We start from the raw sequence: 17,112 nt of genomic DNA, 5'->3' as shown, positions 1-17,112 counted from the left end.
TTTATTGAATTAGAGTTTATATAGGCATGATTAACATAATATAAACAATAACGCTCTATTGAAAAACATCAATAATAATTTATTAATGAACAGTCAAAAGTTACATTTACTATCTACGAGTTTTAGGACATAAAATCCAACAAACTCCCCCTTGAACTAAAACTCTAGTTAATGGGATATTAAAAAAAAAAATCCAAAGTTAGAAATGTCAAATATATAATGTACATTACATGGAAAGTAAATATACAAATACAATAAACTAATGCATCCTTATACCCATTAACATCTCCCATTGCCCTAGATTATACTATATACCTGTCTCGCATACCTAGACCTTCTAGTTGACTCTCAAACACAGCCGAGAGAATCTTCGTAAATGGATTAGCAATGTTATGCTCCGAAGTGATTTTGGTGACAATTACATCTCCTCATTGCACAATCTCCCGTATGAGGTGATACTTCCTTTCTACATGTTTTCGTTGTTTATGGTTGCGAGGTTCTTTCAAATTGGCTACAATCCCACTGTTATCATAGTATAACGTAATGGGAAAGTCCATATTTGGAACAACTTCTAAATCTGAGAGGAACTTCCTTAGCCATACTGCTTTTTTAGCTTCTTCACAAGCAACTACATACTAAGCCTCCATAGTGGAGTTTGCTATGCATCCCTATTTGATGCTTCTCCAAACTACATCTCCCCTGTTAAGGTGTCTTAGAACATATGTTAGGCCTAGTGCATAGCATAGCATACATTAGGTTGCCCACAGCTGAGGCATAGGGAATGTGTCTCATATCCTCAACTTCTTGAGGTGTCTTAGAACATTACTCCTTGGACAGATGAACCCCATGTCTAAAAGGCAACAAACCTTTCTTAGAGTTTTGTATCGAATATCTAGACAATATATATCTTGTTGATATACGTTGCTTGAGACAACGCTAGTGTTTTGTTCTTAAGATTTCTGATGATCTGGAACCCAAGAACATACTGTGCACCTCTCCCAAATCTTTCATTTGGAATTGGGTTGCTAATCAGTTTTTTATGTCAGTCAGGTACCCTACGTCATTTCTAATAGTAGGATGTCGTCCACATAAAGTACTAGAAAAGCTACTTTATTCTTGATTATCTTCTTGTAAACACAAGACTCATCAATGTTTTGGTCAAAACCAAAAGATTTGATTGCAGTATCAAATCTAATATTCCAAGATCTGGATGCCTGTTTCAATCCATAAATGGATCGATTCAGCTTGCAAACCTTTTGCTCCTGACCTTGGGTTATGAATCCCTCAGACTGAGACATAAAGATATTCTCTTCAAGATTACCATTTAGAAATGAAATCTTGACGTCCATTTGCCATATTTTATAGTCATAATATGTGGCTATGGAAAAGGGAATTCTTAAGCAGTTGAGCATAGCAACAGGAAAAAAAGGTTTCCTCATAGTCAACCCCTTCTCTTTAGGTATAACCATTTGTTACAAGTCTAGCTTTGAAGGTCTGTACCTTCTGAACTGCATTTTTCTTTCTTTTATAGATCCATTTGCACCCGATGAGTTTTACCCCTTCAGGTAGATCTACTAGTTCCCATACTAAATTGAAGTACATAGACTTCATTTCGAGGTCCATGACTTTGACCCATTGGTTCTTATCTACGTCATTCATTGTCTGTCTATAAAACAATGGATTCTTAACACCATCATCAGGTATGAAAACTTGAGTTTCAGTTACACCCAAGTAGCGGTCGGATCGTGTCATGACCTACCACTGCATCGAGGTACTGCCAACGATTTAGAAGGACAAGATGGATCGGAAGTTCTAGCTCCTTCATCAACCCTTGTTAAGAACCAGTTTCATCTTCAACAACATTTGTTGGCTCTTCAGTGGCTTCTCCTAACACTAATTTACTACGTGGTTTATGATTCCTCATACGATATTCCTCAAAGAAAATAGCGTTTTCCGATACAAGCACTTTATTTTCTTGTGGGTCGTAGAAAAGACCACCACTTGTTTCTTTTGGGTAACCATTGGCACAGCCTTGAACGAAGTTTCAATTTCTTAGATTTTTCATAAGCATATCATGTGCTGGACAACCTCAGATACGAAAGTAATGCAAAGTAGGTTTACGCTCCCTTCATAACTCGAAAGGTGTTTCAGAAACATTTTTTGAGGGAACATTGTTCAGGATGTGAACTGCAGTCTCTACTACATACCCCCAAAACGAGCTAGGCAATTGAGCATAGCTTATCATCGAGCGAACAATGTCTAACAAGGTTCTATTCCTCCTTTCTAATACTAAAATATCCCGAATTTCAGAATAATTTAAGTTAATTATCTAAAATTATTGAGTTTAAATTTCTCTTTCATTTGGAAAATTGGTGTTAAATTGAAATAATTGAAAAAATTTTATTGATTCAATTGAATTTAATTGATTAGATATTCGAATTGATTATCTTGAAAATATTGAATTTTGTTTTCCTTTGATTTTATATTTTATGGCCAACTAAAAAAAAATTAAGAGATGATTAATTTCATGTGGTTTAATTGAATTCAATATTTGGAAGGATTTAATTTGTATCAAATTGATGGATCTTATGCCCTTTAATTTTGGTTTTTGAAGCCTAAATTAAGATAAATTGAAATGTTAATTAATTTCTAAATTTAATAGAATCTTTCGAGATTTTGGAGATATTTTGATAAAATATTTTATTTATCTTTTCAAAATTTGAAAAAAAAATAAAAGAATCGAGATTTTTTTCGAAATCAAATGAGAGTGAAAAGAGGTAAAAAAAATGGGGGAGAAAGCAATTCGATTTTTCAGCGACAGCTTCCACAAAATTGACGATTTCCGAAGTTTGAACCATTGGATCGTGCACAAATTTGGTCTGTTCGAGACATATAGAGTTTCATTTTGAACGGTTGGATCGATGTTTAAGGCTTTGGTTTGTTCGTAATCGCTGCTGAATAAAATCTGAAAAACTAGAAATTCCCCTTCTCTCTCACTCTCGCAAACCCTCCTCATGCAATACCCTCACTACTAGTCGCGAGCCTAAACAATTTATGTCGTTCGATAGCAACACTCGCTGCCTATCTATGGTAGCCACGAGCCAACGCGCCATCAGCCGCCACTGCCCAATCTTTGCCGAAATCTTGAGAAAAATCTTGGATTCAAGATTTGGATGTTTTGAGGGATTGACCATCAAGCTAGAGACCATTTTTCGTTTTGCAAGAAATTGATCAAGATTGATAAGTTTTGGGTAAGTTGTTGGTTGGTTATTCTTTTGGATTGGGAGTAATAGTGGAAAATTAAGTTATTGATTTTGGACTTAATTCTTAATCAGATTGGCTAATTGAATCAAGTTTTGGAATTTGTCATGGACCAAGCCACAACTTTGGGTTGATTCAAGTTTTCCAAAGGTTTTAAGAAATTATTTGCGTGAACTTTTGTGACCAAGTTGAGGTAAGTGGTACTATTACCGGTGCCTTTGTGCCAGGCGACCTAGTCTAGAATTATAAAGTTAACTGATGGACTCTTGAAGCATGATTTTATCATTATGTTTTACTTGTTGCATGACAGTTATAAGTATTATGAGCATGTTCGAATTTATAATCAGGATTGATATTATGTATGAGATGCATGAATAGACCAGTAGAGCGATTTATTGTCTCGCATTGTCACATGTTTTATTTCAGAAGACCTACAGACTGCTGGACATGCGTGAACCAAATGGTTTACGTTCATGTTATTATCATGTTTGATGGTGTGCCTACGGGCCGCTAGACATGTGTGAGCCGACAGGTTTACGTTCATGTTACTTTTATTTTCATGTTTCATGTTTTGATGACGAGCCTACGGGCCGCTAGACATGCGTGAACCGACAGGTTTACGTTCATGTTATTATCATGTTTGACGATGTGCCTATGGGCCGCTAGACATGCGTGAGTCGATGGGTTCACGTTCATGTTATTATCATGTTTGACTGTGTGCCTACGGGTCACTAGACATGCGTATCAAGGCAAGAAGTACGTCTTTTGGTTTTCCTTTCATCATCAAAAACCGATGTAGCTGTATGAGCCATGGGCTATCTTTCTTTGCTCGTGGATGCATAGCCTGATCCCGGTAATGGGATCACTTACTGAGTATTTTATACTCAACCTTTCTTAATTTATGTTTTTCAGGTAATGATAGAAACGAACCGACGGGTGATGAAAGGGACCTGTGATCGTGCCATATGGGACATGTAAATCGCTTCCTCTCAGTTTACGTTTTCAAGCTATTTAAAAGTTTTGATTTGAAACTCAATGTTGGTCAAAATTTTATTTGTTTAAGTTATTTTTTTCTTCATTATTTTAGGGGCCCCGAAAAAAGGTTTTACTTATTTGTTATTTATTTTGGAAAACTGTCTTTATTATTTTAATGAAATTTATTTTCCTCAATGGTCGAAATGTTTTGAATGTGAATGTGTAGTTATGAGTAATGACCCTTATCAGAGTACTAAAAAAGGTCAGGTCATTACTGTTGGTATCAGAGCCTAACTTTTAGGTTTTGTAGACTGACTTACAATGTAAGTCTTGGTTTTGTGTCCCTTATGGCTATTCACGGATCCTTCATCCTCGCCAGGTATGTTCTTTCATTAAATGTTATATGGAAGATGTGTTTAAAAGCCTTCATGTCTAAGCTTTATGTATTGACTGATTGTTATTGTTAGTTTAACGACCTGAAAGAAGTTAGTATGAGATGGCTATTTTGTTTTGGTGTTATGGAAAGAAAGAAGGATCATAATAAGGCCATTTGGCGTTAGTTTAATTCATGGAAGGATTGTTAGAAACGGACATATATTTCTATTCAGGGATATTGAAACCTGATAGAACTATGAAGTGTTATGCACTTATGACATGAAAGAAAGAAATGGATGTATTTGGTTAAGCTATAGAATAAGGTAGGTGAATTGGAAATTCACTGAGGAATAATATTAAGTTTTGCATTACGAGAATAAAACTAGTGGTGCTACAAGGAACTTTATCATAAGGCACACGTACTTAGTTACGAGATTAAAGTTTCTTTATAAGATAACAAAGAGGTGAAGAAGAGACTATAAATTCTATTAAGGATTACTAGATGTTAAAGTCAAAATGTTCCAAGAAAAATTTTGAAAAGATTAATAGGTCATGATCACTTTCATGGTATTTAAGTTGGTGGAGCGAGTAATGTATGGTGTTTTGGTTCTTTATGTAACATGCCAAAAAGGAAGAAGAATTACTAGATGGAGCATAAAGTGATAGTATGAGGAACTCTTTACAAAGATGAATTGGTCAAGGAATGCCAAGATGGTTGAAATTATAGTTTCCTTTAGATAGGAGAAGACGAGTTATTGGATTGAAAATTCTTAAGGTGCTTGGGTTTGAACTATGTGTTTGTTGTAATGAAAAGGTTCAAGTTTAATTAACCATACCAAGAGGAAGGGTAAAAATTTTGAAGTTTAAAAGCAATGTTATCTTGTGGGGATACCCTACTAAAGTTCCATGTTTGGAATAGAATTTTAGATTTATGGAAAAGGTTATAAAGGGTCATATGTCTTGGTTTAGGGTTTATGTTTCACTCTTAAAGTGAAAAATGCACCTTCAAGTTGTTGGGTTAAACAAGGATAAATATGAAGAAAAATAAAAGTATTTAAGGAAAGGTTTTATTCATTTGGGGAAATAAATAAAAATTAATGTGTTCAAGATTCTCAAATAGTTAAGAAAGGTTTGGATTTTAAAACATGATATGGGTGGATACAAGGCATTGGTTTTAGTCTAAAGGAGGAATCTCTTATTACCATTTGGAACTTTGAACTACAGTAGGCATTATTTGAAACAAGATATAGCTTGCTTAAGTTGTTGGATTGTAGACTGTGAAAGGGGATTCGAACAGGCACATATTTTGGTACAGATATATTTCACTAGGAAAGTGAAAAAGAGCCTCTTGGATTTATTGGTCTTGGAGAAGATAAGGGAAGATGAAAGGATTTAAGAAATATTTTGTTGTTTTGAGATAAAGAACAAAGGTTTGGTTTGGTTTCCAAGATAGGAAATATGTGTTTATGAACCTTTAGAGTTAGTATGAACAATCTTGTTACTATTTGGAACTATAGATCTTAATATATTGGTGGAATGGATATCCTGCCTAAGCTATTGGTCATGGAACATAGTTTTAGCATGAGAATTTGATTAAGCTAGACTATCACACGTTGGAAGAGTGCTTAGCAATCTTCTTCAAATTATAGTGGAGTCGGAGGAAATAACGTTTTGAGAAAGGATGTTTATTAGCAATAGTTGTTAGAAACTGTGGAAATGGAAGGGATGAGGCCTCGTTAAAGAGGGGAAATACGTTGAAAGGTATTAGCAAGGTTTAGATGTTTTGATTGTGGACACGAATATCTAGAACAAGGAAATAATGAAGCCATCGATTTTATTTGAAGGTGAAAGTAATCTAGATCCAAGTAAGAAACAAGCTATATGAGTATTAAGGTTGAGTAAATTTGACCTTCCAGAATAACCTCTAGCACTAGAGATGAACTTGAGTTGAGAGTAACTCCTATCCTTAAGGCTTCTCATAGCCTAAGTCACTGATACAAGAACCATTAAGCAAAGTGTTTCATATGTGCCTTAATGTTTTGCCTTGGAGTACATCAGCTTTGTTTATTAGGAAAGAAAGATGATTCATGCGACTTTGTATCAACTATTACGGATTGAATATGATAGCGTATCTCGGTTGCAGGGGATTGTTAGGGCAATTAGGTGTCGAATCCAAATTCTGAATCCTAAACTTGAGATGTCATGAGAGATATGTTTTCTGTTGCATGGACAGTGAAGTGACCCACCTTATGGAGTGTGAACATTCTCAATATAGATGTATGCAATCATGAAGGTCTTTATCTTAGAAACTTGCATCAGGTAATGGTTATAGCTATTATGAGGTTATGGTGATATTTTTTGGAATGAAAAATGCTCTACAGTATATGGGGACTTCAAGAGCTTCATTTAAGTGAGATTTTCATACTCGTGCATGAGAGGGTCTAAATGGTGATATGTGTTTGTTTTAAGATTAAAGAGTAACATGATATTGTCTTCAGATAAATCATACAATTCATGGTAGGAGGTGAAGACTTTTTGAAACATGGAGTTAGTGCTAATTAAAAGTTCTTTGGCAGTATTATCAGTCTAAAGAAGCAATTTGGAAACATGAGGATGAGATAAGAACTAAGTATCATGAGCCTTTAAGGACTTGAACTTTCAAGGGCAAAAGTTTCTTAAGGAGGGAAGAATGTAACATCCCAAATTTCAGAAAAATTTAAGTTAATTATCTAAAATTATTGAGTTTAAATTTCTCTTTCATTTGGAAAATTGGGGTTAAATTGAAATAATTGAAAAACTTTTATTGATTAAATTGAATTTAATTGATTAGATATTCGAACTGATTATCTTGAAAATATTGAATTTTGTTTCCCTTTGATTTTGGATTTTAGGGCCAACTAAAAAAAAAAAAAAGAGATGATTAATTTCATGTGGTTTAATTGATTTAAATATTTGGAAGGACTTAATTTGTATCAAATTGATGGATCTTATGCACTTTAATTTTGGTTTTTAAAGCCTAAATTAAGATAAATTGAAAAGTTAATTGATTTCTAAATTTAATAGAATCTTTTGAGATTTTGGAGATATTTTGATAAAATATTTTATTTATCTTTTCAAAATTTGAAAAAAAAAATAAAAGAATGGATATTTTTTTCGAAATCAAATGAGAGTGAAAAGAGGTCAAAAATTAGGGAGAAAGCAATTCGATTTTTCAGCGACAGCTTCCACAAAATTGTCGATTTTCAAATTTTGAACCGTTGGATCGTGCTCAAATTTGGTCAGTCTGTTCGAGACATATAGAATTTAATTTGGAATAGTTGGATCGATGTTTAAGTGTCTGGTTTGTTCGTAATCGCTGCTGAATAAAATCTGTAAAACTAGAAATTCCCCTTCTCTCTCACCTCACAAACCTTCCTCATGCAATACCCTCACTACTAGTCGCGAGCCTAAACAATTTATGTTGTCTGACAGCAACACCCGCTGCCTATCTATGGTAGCCACAAGCCGACGTGCCATCAGTCGCCACTGCCCGATCTTTGTCGGAATCTTGAGAAAAATCTGGGATTCAAGATTTGGAAGTTTTGAGCATTGACCATCAAGCTAGATACCATTTTTCGTTTTGCAGAAAATTGGTAAAGATCGATAAGTTTTGGGTAAGTTGTTGATTGGATATTCTTTTGGATTGAGAGTAATAGTGGAAAAATTAAGTTATTGATTTTGGATTTAATTCTTGATCAGATTGGCTAATTGAATCAAGTTTTGAAATTTTTCTTGGACCAAGCCACAACTTTGGGTTGATTCAAGTTTTCCAAAGGTTTTAAGGAATTATTTGCAGAGACTTTTGTGACGAAGTTGAGGTAAGTTGTATTATTACCGGTGCCTTTGTCCCAGGCGACCTAGTCTAGAATTATAAAGTTAACTGATGGACTCTTGAAGCATGATTTTGTCATTATGTTTTACTTGTTGCATGACAGTTATAAGTATTATGAGCATGTTCGAATTTATAATCAGGACTGATATTATGTATGTGATGCATGAATAGACCAGTAGAGCGGTTTATTGTCTCGTCTTGACGCATGTTTTATTTCAAAAGACCTACGGGCCACTACACATGCGTGAACCGACAGGTTTACGTTCATATTATTATCATGTTTGACGGTGTGCCTACGAGCCGCTAGACATGCGTGAGCTGACAAGTTTACGTTCATGTTACTTTTATTTCCATGTTTCATGTTTTGACGGCGAGCCTAGGGGCCAGTAGACATGTGTGAATCGACAGGTTTATGTTCATGTTATTATCATGTTTGACGGTGTGCCTATGGGCTGCTAGACATGCGTGAGTCGATGGGTTCACGTTCATGTTATTATCATGTTTGACGGTGTGCCTACGGGCCACTAGACATGTGTATCAAGGCAAGACAGTACGTCTTTTGGTTTTCCTTTCATCATAAAAAATCGATGTAGTTGTATGAGCCATGGGCTATCTTTCTTTGCTCGTGGATGCATAGCCTGATCCCGGTAATGGGATCACTTACTGAGTATTTTATACTCAAACCTTTCTTAATTTATGTTTTTTAGGTAACACTACAAAAAAACGGGAACTCCCGACGTTTGTTTTAAAAGACATCGGGAGTTAGGTCAGTTGGGAAGAGACGATCCTCTCCGGTGAAGGTAAGGACCATCGGGGAACTCCTGGACGCCGTAAAAGGTTCGTCGGGAGTTCTACGAGAACTCCCGCGCATTAAAGAGCGTCGGTAGTTCTCTAACGGTCTCCCGGGCAGCGTCGGGAAAGAGGGTCTGGTTTAAACCAGACCCTTTCTTTTTCTCGTGCACATCAAAATCTTTTATATCAAAAAACTATAATCGATTTCTTAGCACTTCACGCCGCCCATTTTCCTTCTTCCCTTCATGCCCTCGCCACTCCCCCTGTCGCAGCCCTCTTCACGTCTGCACTGCCGCCTGCCCTTCCCCTTCGCGCCCGTCCGTCGTCCGCCGCGCCGCCACTTCATTGCTTGCAAATTTGTTGTTTATTTTCAATCTTTCATCAAGGTTCGTGCACATCCATTTAATTTATTTCTCTTATTTTGTATCTTAATTTAAGCCATTGTTTTAATTTCTAGCATGTTGTAATGTTGGTAATGTTTAATTTTTAGCATGTTACTAATGTTGGTAATTAATGTTGCTAATGTTTATAATTCTAACATGTTGGTAATCTAATGTGAATTATGAATTATGGATTGTTGATGTTATTGTGGATTGAGTTTTTTTTTTTCTTTTAATTCTTAAGGTTATGGATTGCTTAATTTAAGAAAACAATATTGTACTTAATGCAATTTAATATTTTAAAAAAGTTTAAAGAATCTACTAGACAATAAAACTAAATTTTGTGTCTAATAGAAAATTGAACTTTAAATTTTGTGTCCATAGGCTTGTAAATTTTAGAAGATGTTGAATAGATGAAAGGCCTATATTAGACACAAAAATTGAAAGCTTGGAGACGTATTAAATAAAACATTTGAAAGTTGTTAAGACAATTTAAGCAGTTTAGGGACCTACGTGTTTATTTTGCCTTAAGAAATGAAAATTATGGAACTCAATGCTTAATAATACTTTGTACTTTGTCCTCTAATCCAGGTTATTGTTTTGGATTACAAGTGGTCAGAAAATATTTATTTTTAAGGATGAATAAAGAATGGATTAAACTAAGGAATAAGTATCAATGGAGTATAGAGAAGGAGTATCACAGTTCTTAGATATGGTAAGGTTTATATAAATGATTACAGACGAATAAGATGTCCATGCAAGAAATTGTATGAATTCAATTTGGGAAAAGATAGATATGTGTGAACGACATCTATTAATGTAACAACCGGATCCTTACATATTATGGTTCGACCGCTATGACATGCACATCCTTAGAATTTTCTATTATGAGATGAGTTATGGTAAAAATTTCAAAAGAACATATCTAAGATTTTATTAATTAGGTAGAAATATATAAAAAGTTTATTTTACAAAACACCAGGATCCATAAAACACTAGTGTAGTGATACAAAATTGCATATGCCTATAATAGTGAGTTTGATGGTTGGCCATTTGAGCGACGTCCAGTTCTGCCACCTACACTGTGTCCTTACCTACAAAGTCTGTAAAATAGAGATGAGTATATAATATACCCAATAAAGTAGTTCTCACATAGGGTAGTGACCAAATGCACAATCACATGCAACATGTCCTGAAAACATATGATTGGGACCGAAAACATATAATAACATGTGGTGGTTGGTTATTCTTCTAACGTAAATTTCTCTTCCCTAATAGGAAGATGAGGACTTAGGCGGAAACTAACCCATCTGATGATTAGCGGGTCATGCAGTCAGTAGGGCCAGAGTCGCATCCAACATCAACCATTAACATAAACGTAAGATATGACTAGAGGGGTGCAACCATACATACCCTATTAGTCCCTAGCATAACCTTGACATAGAATTGGGTCTAGAGGGGTGCAACCATACGTCTTTTGGTTTTCCTTTCATCATCAAAAACCAATGTAGCTGTATGAGCCATGGGCTATCTTTCTTTGCTCGTGGATGTATAGCCCGATCCCGATAATGGGATCACTTACTGAGTATTTTATACTCAACCTTTCTTAATTTATGTTTTTCAGGTAATGATAGGAACAGACCGACGGGTGATGAAAGGGACCTGTGATCGTTCCATATGGGATATGTAAATCGCTTCCGCTTAGTTTACATTTTCAAGCTATTTAAAAGTTTTGATTTGAAACTCAATGTTGGTCAAAATTTTATTTGTTTAAGTTATTTTTTCTTCATTATTTTAGGGGCCCCGAACAAAGGTTTTACTTATTTGTTATTTATTTAGGAAAATTGTCTTTATTATTTTAATGAAATTTATTTTCCTCAATGGTTGAAATGTTTTGAATGTGAATGTGTAGTTATGAGTAACGACCCTTATCAGAGTACTCAAAAAAATTGGGTCGTTACAGATATACCGTTCTACTGAGGTGTACCAGGAGCGAAGGGTTGGGATTGGATTCCATGTTCTATCATATAGTCTTGGAATCTTTGATCCATGTACTCTCCACCTCGATCAAATCGAAGTATTTTGACTGTTTTACCTAATAGTTTTCAACTTCAACTTTAAATTCCTTGAACTTTTCAGGGGCTTCAGACTTATGACCCATTAGGTATAAGTAATCATATCTGAAATAGACATCTATAAAAGATATGAAGTATTTGTACCCTCCTTGAGCTTTTACATTAATTGGACTACAGAGATCTAAATGTATCAACTCTAAGGGTTCTTTGGTCCTATAACATTTTCCAATAAAAGATCTTTTATACATTTTTCCTTCAAGACAAGATTCACAAGTTGGTAATGAATCACCTTCTAACTCATTTAGAAATCCACTCTTTACCAAACGACCGATCGTATTTGTCTTCCCAATTAAAACCACCAATTGTTACAATAAATACTATTTTATAATCTCCAATTAGGTATAGTTAACCCTATTTTAAAACCTCATTTATTACCGTATTTACTATTTGTTACATTTTTTTTACTATTTTGTATTCATATTTATTTTATTATTTACTACCATATTTAGTATTTCTTCAAATTAAAATATTTTACACTTCAAACACATACAATTATAATCTAAACTAAAATAATCTATACTCTAAATACAAACATTATAACTCAACTTTAATCATTACTAATTATAATAACAAATTCAGTGCGGAAAAGGTATGAAGAAGAAAACAAGATCATCCAATTCAAGGTTAAAATATTAGTGTTTGAAAACTCAAAATCCCAAATACAACTTAAATTAAACCTCCGGAGACCAAAACAGTAACTTTTTCTGAAAAAAACATTATTGAAATATATATTATATTAATAAAAGGAAACATTTTTCTCAATTTCAATTATTAGTTAATATGTGATCCTTGCTTGTGAAGTATACTAAAAATTAATTCGAATGTTTAGTGTTAGTAGTATTAATACCATTATTATTTAATAGTACTATTTTTGTTTACATTATTACTACATAAATTATTGACTGCTAAATGACTTATGAATTAATATAAGATCTGACAGTAGTTAAATTATACCAATAGATGAATTGTTATCTATAACTTCAGGTCGACCATTATTAGAAATATTTGAATTATTTCTAATTATTCACCATCCATTATATTGTGTATTCTATTGATTCAATCGATTATATTTGGAGTTATATTTTTTCAAAGTGTTTAATGGTAACGTGTCCATATAACTCTTTTATTTTCCTCGTTTATGTTTCATAGGACACTAATTGAATTAAAATTTTGAAGTGAACTTATATCAATTGAGCTGAGTCTATTTTGGCAAATTTAAGCATACAATAAGCATATTTCAATTGACTACATTATTACAATCTAAATAAAAAAAAGTATTAATACATCTAAAATGATTTTTCATCCATTATTTCATATTAAAGATATTTATTGGATTCAACCAAAAAAATTGTAAATATAAGTTAGAAAGAGATTTTTGTAATTTAAATTTGAAAACATGGGTCGATGAGAAATTGATACTTTTAATCATTTTACTTGGTATACATTTCTTAATCAATTGAGCTACGATCATACCTGCACCATAATATATGTTTTATAATATATTCTCTTAGTTTTTAAAAAGAATATAATACGAAAAACAAAATTATTATTTTCACTGTCTGGAAATATGTTTGTTGGTTCCAATTTAAAAACTTTAGATTTGGGAAAAAAAATATTTAATTGTGAATTTGAAGATGCAGAAAAAGATTTATTTGTGCCAATATGAACGTAACTCAATAAGTTTAGTGCTTGTACTATCAACCTCGAGATATGAGGTTTGATTTCTCATCTCACACTTTAATTATAATACCTATTAAAAAAAGATTGATATGTGTTTTATTTAAGTCTACTTTTAAAACTAACATAATTAATAATGTGGTGTGATTTATTTGAAAAATATTTTGGCAGTTTCTATTTTTTTTTAAAAAAAAAAAAGTTTGTATCCCATATTTTCTATTTTTTTTCATTATTTATAAACTCAAGGGAACTACATCTTATTTGTTTTTTAAAATAGGTGATTTTTTTTAATTTTTTTTATACATTTTTTTAAATAAGTGTACTAAATATACTTTCATTATTTTTTGTATTTATCTTAGTTTTAGAAGCATAAAAATTAAAATGAATCGCAAGTCAAATGGGTCTTAGTATTTTCGCATTTTTAATTCTACATGTAGGAAAGAAGCTAAAGAAATAAGTTCAAATTTCAAAAATATGAAACTAAAAGTTTAAACCTTTGACATGGTTTAATAGCCATTTGCTTTTTAGTTTTTGATTTCTAAAATTTAAAATTTTTAAACATTATTTTCACCTAATATTTTCTTAGTTTTGTTATATAAAAATTTTAAAAAATGAACATGCTTGATAGCTGTTTGAATTTGATCTTTTAGTTTTTGAAATGAGCAATACTTAACTTTTATGCATGTCACTTTCATTACACACAAATGAATTAAAATATTTTTAAAAAGAAGTTCGGGATACATAAAGATAGGTGCAATCCGAGATGCACTCAAGTATTTTCCTTTTAAAAACCAAACTTCTAAATACTACTTCCAACTATTAGTTTATTTTATTTGTTGTTTACTTTTTAGAAGTGTTTTCAAAATACAAACCAAGTTTTGAAAAGTACAAAAGTAGATTTTAAAAACATGTTTTTGTTTTTAAATTTTAGCTACTAATTCAAACATCTACTTAAGGAATAACATGAAAACCATGCAAATGAAAAAACAAATGTGCGAGAACATGCGTAATTTTAAAAAATAAAGATCTCAATAAAATTGTTATCATATAGGATGAAGTTTTTAAAAACTAAATTTTTGAAAACAATAAAATTGAAAAAAAAAAAAAGCATAAATTTAATGAATAAACAACGAAAAATAAAAGAGTTATCTCAATTATGTATCAATTCAATTGAGATATTTTGGTGAGAAGAGGACGAAAGTGTTATGAAAGTGATGAAGGTGAATTTTTTTCTTTCAAAGAAATGAAATGAAGTCTTATCAAGCAATAATTTTAAGAGCCAATAAAATTGAAACCAACCAAAAACCGAACCCGGCATTTAAACTCAGGCCAAGCACACTGACACTGGCTCAGCATTTAAACTCACATTTACTTCTTTCAACTGTCCCTCAACGTTCTCTGCCTTTAAAACCCTAAGCTGACAGCTCCATTGGCCAACAACACACACAAACACAAGTGTAAGTCTTAGAGAAGTAAGAAGAAGAAGGAAAAAAAAATGGCCAAATTGTTCATGGCTTTGCTCTTGGCTCTTGTAGCCACTCATGCCCTAGCTCGACCTACCCCGGACACCACCTTCAATGACCAAAAGAACTTCCTGACCTACGGTGGCCTCGGTGCCTACTCCGGCATCGGCAGCAACGGCCTCCCGTTCGGTGGGGTGGGAGGTGCCATGGGAGGAACTGGCCTCGGTGGCGGTCTTGGTGGTGGTCTCGGTGGCGCTACTGGACTTGGTGGACTGGGAGGCTCTGGAGGTGGAGCTGCGGGTGGACTCGGGGGCGGAGCTGGTGGAGGAGCTGGTGCCGGAGTTGGTGTTGGTGGTGGTTCTGGTCTTACTAATCCTTAAAGTTATTCAGTCTTGTTTGATTTCCACCCAAAATGTTATTAGGGTATGAAGTTTAGTTATTTAGCTTTTAAGTGGAGTATTATGAACCTATGCGTTATTATGTTTTCTTCCTTTAATTCATGAGAATTTCATTAAATTATTTTGTTTGATGTTGTATTACGTTGTTGGTTTCAGTTGATTTGAATTGCCAATATTTTTTTTAAGAATAAACTAGAAGGTTTAAATTGAAAATTAACCGTACCAATCATCTCGATAATATTGCCATATAAATGTACAAAACTTGTCTTATTAACTTCATAGAACGCTAATGAACCTAACTCATTAACTAACATAAAATTGATTTGAACATACAAACGAGAAATTATTTCAAATAGTAAAACTGCTGAAAAAAATTTACAAAATATAACAAAATTTCGAAACTATCAGTGATAGATGTTGAAAGACACTGATAGACTTCTATCAGTATCTAACAATGTCAATAATAGACATTGATAGTTCTAAAATTTTGTTATATTTTGTAAAATTTTGTTATGTCTACTTCTAAAATTTTCTATGAATGTCTAACAATATCACTGATAGACATTGATAGTCTATCAGTGTCTATCATTGATAGTTCTAAAATTTTGTTATATTTTTGTAAATATTTTTATTTATTTTTCTATATTTAAAAACAGTCCTAAAAACAAATCAAATATGAATTTTTTTTCATGTATCAAATATAATAACTATATTTTCATCCTTAAAATAATGTCAAATGGTTGACCCCGAACTCTCACATATATTCTAGAGATCACTTTGACCATAAACTATCGCGTAAATATTCTAAAGATCACTTGACCATAAATTGTCACATATATTTTCTAAATTAAACTATAAGATCACAGAGGCTAGACGATGTTCTATGTGTCACACGTCTCCAATTTTTTTCAACAAATATAAAGTAGTATCTTAAAATCATTAGAAGTATACATATTGTTCAACTATTTCACATTCAAAGTAGACATAGTTAAATCCACATAATTAAAATGTATACTATAAACCACAAGACTTCGTTTGAATTTTCCATCCCATCTTAAACTCTTCTTCTTCTTTTTTTAACAAAAAACAATATTTACATACAATTTAAACAGTACCCATCTCTATACATCCTCTTCAATCACAAAGAAAAGTAAATAAATATATATATAAAAAAAATCTAATTTATCAATCAACTCAAATTTTCAAAATATTTGTTTCCTTAAAAGGAAGAGACAGTATTGTAAAGTAATGTGCCAACATTAACTCAATGGTATGTTGAAAATTCAAGTACATATACCCTATTTAACAAAAGAACTATTAGTCCATATTAATCATTAAATTGTACATAGTTTGAAAGTCACATTCACATATATAAAATAAACACAAATGCTTAATGAAACAAGAGAAATGGAGAAAATTTCTGCTAGGTTGAGAAATGAAACAAGGGGATCATAAATATTATAGGGAATAGATGAAGTGAAGAAAAAAATATGAAAAATTAGGAAGTCTTAGGCCACAAAGATTGAAAGAGAGAGAAAGGGAAGAAGGAGGTGACCTATGGGGTGTAGATAAACGAGGTACGTACTACCGTTTCTATCCATGTATGTTAACAGGAAAAGTAAGAAAAATTCTTAGGAGATCATCCAACATAGGATTGACCCAAGTTAAGCATGCTTAACTTTAGAGTTCCTATGATTGAGCCACCGAAAAGAAAGGTACACCTTGTTAGTATAGGTAGTAACTTTCAATTTTTTTAAGCCTTTCTTAACCATACTTTCATGTCCT

At 32.8% G+C, this 17,112-nt stretch overlaps 1 protein-coding gene across 1 annotated transcript; it reads left to right on the top strand.

Moving 5' to 3' along the window:
- Positions 1-14,890: 14,890 nt before the first annotated feature.
- Positions 14,891-15,512, top strand: LOC120086584 (glycine-rich protein 5-like). The gene has a single exon (XM_039043311.1). It carries the CDS (start codon positions 14,962-14,964, stop codon positions 15,307-15,309), a length of 348 nt encoding a protein of 115 aa, XP_038899239.1. The 5' UTR covers positions 14,891-14,961; the 3' UTR covers positions 15,310-15,512.
- The last annotated feature ends 1,600 nt before the right edge of the window (positions 15,513-17,112 follow it).

Source organism: Benincasa hispida, chromosome 9 (assembly GCF_009727055.1).
Source record: "Benincasa hispida cultivar B227 chromosome 9, ASM972705v1, whole genome shotgun sequence".
Classification (NCBI taxonomy): domain Eukaryota; kingdom Viridiplantae; phylum Streptophyta; class Magnoliopsida; order Cucurbitales; family Cucurbitaceae; genus Benincasa; species Benincasa hispida.
This window is presented reverse-complemented; position numbering and strand designations above follow the sequence as displayed.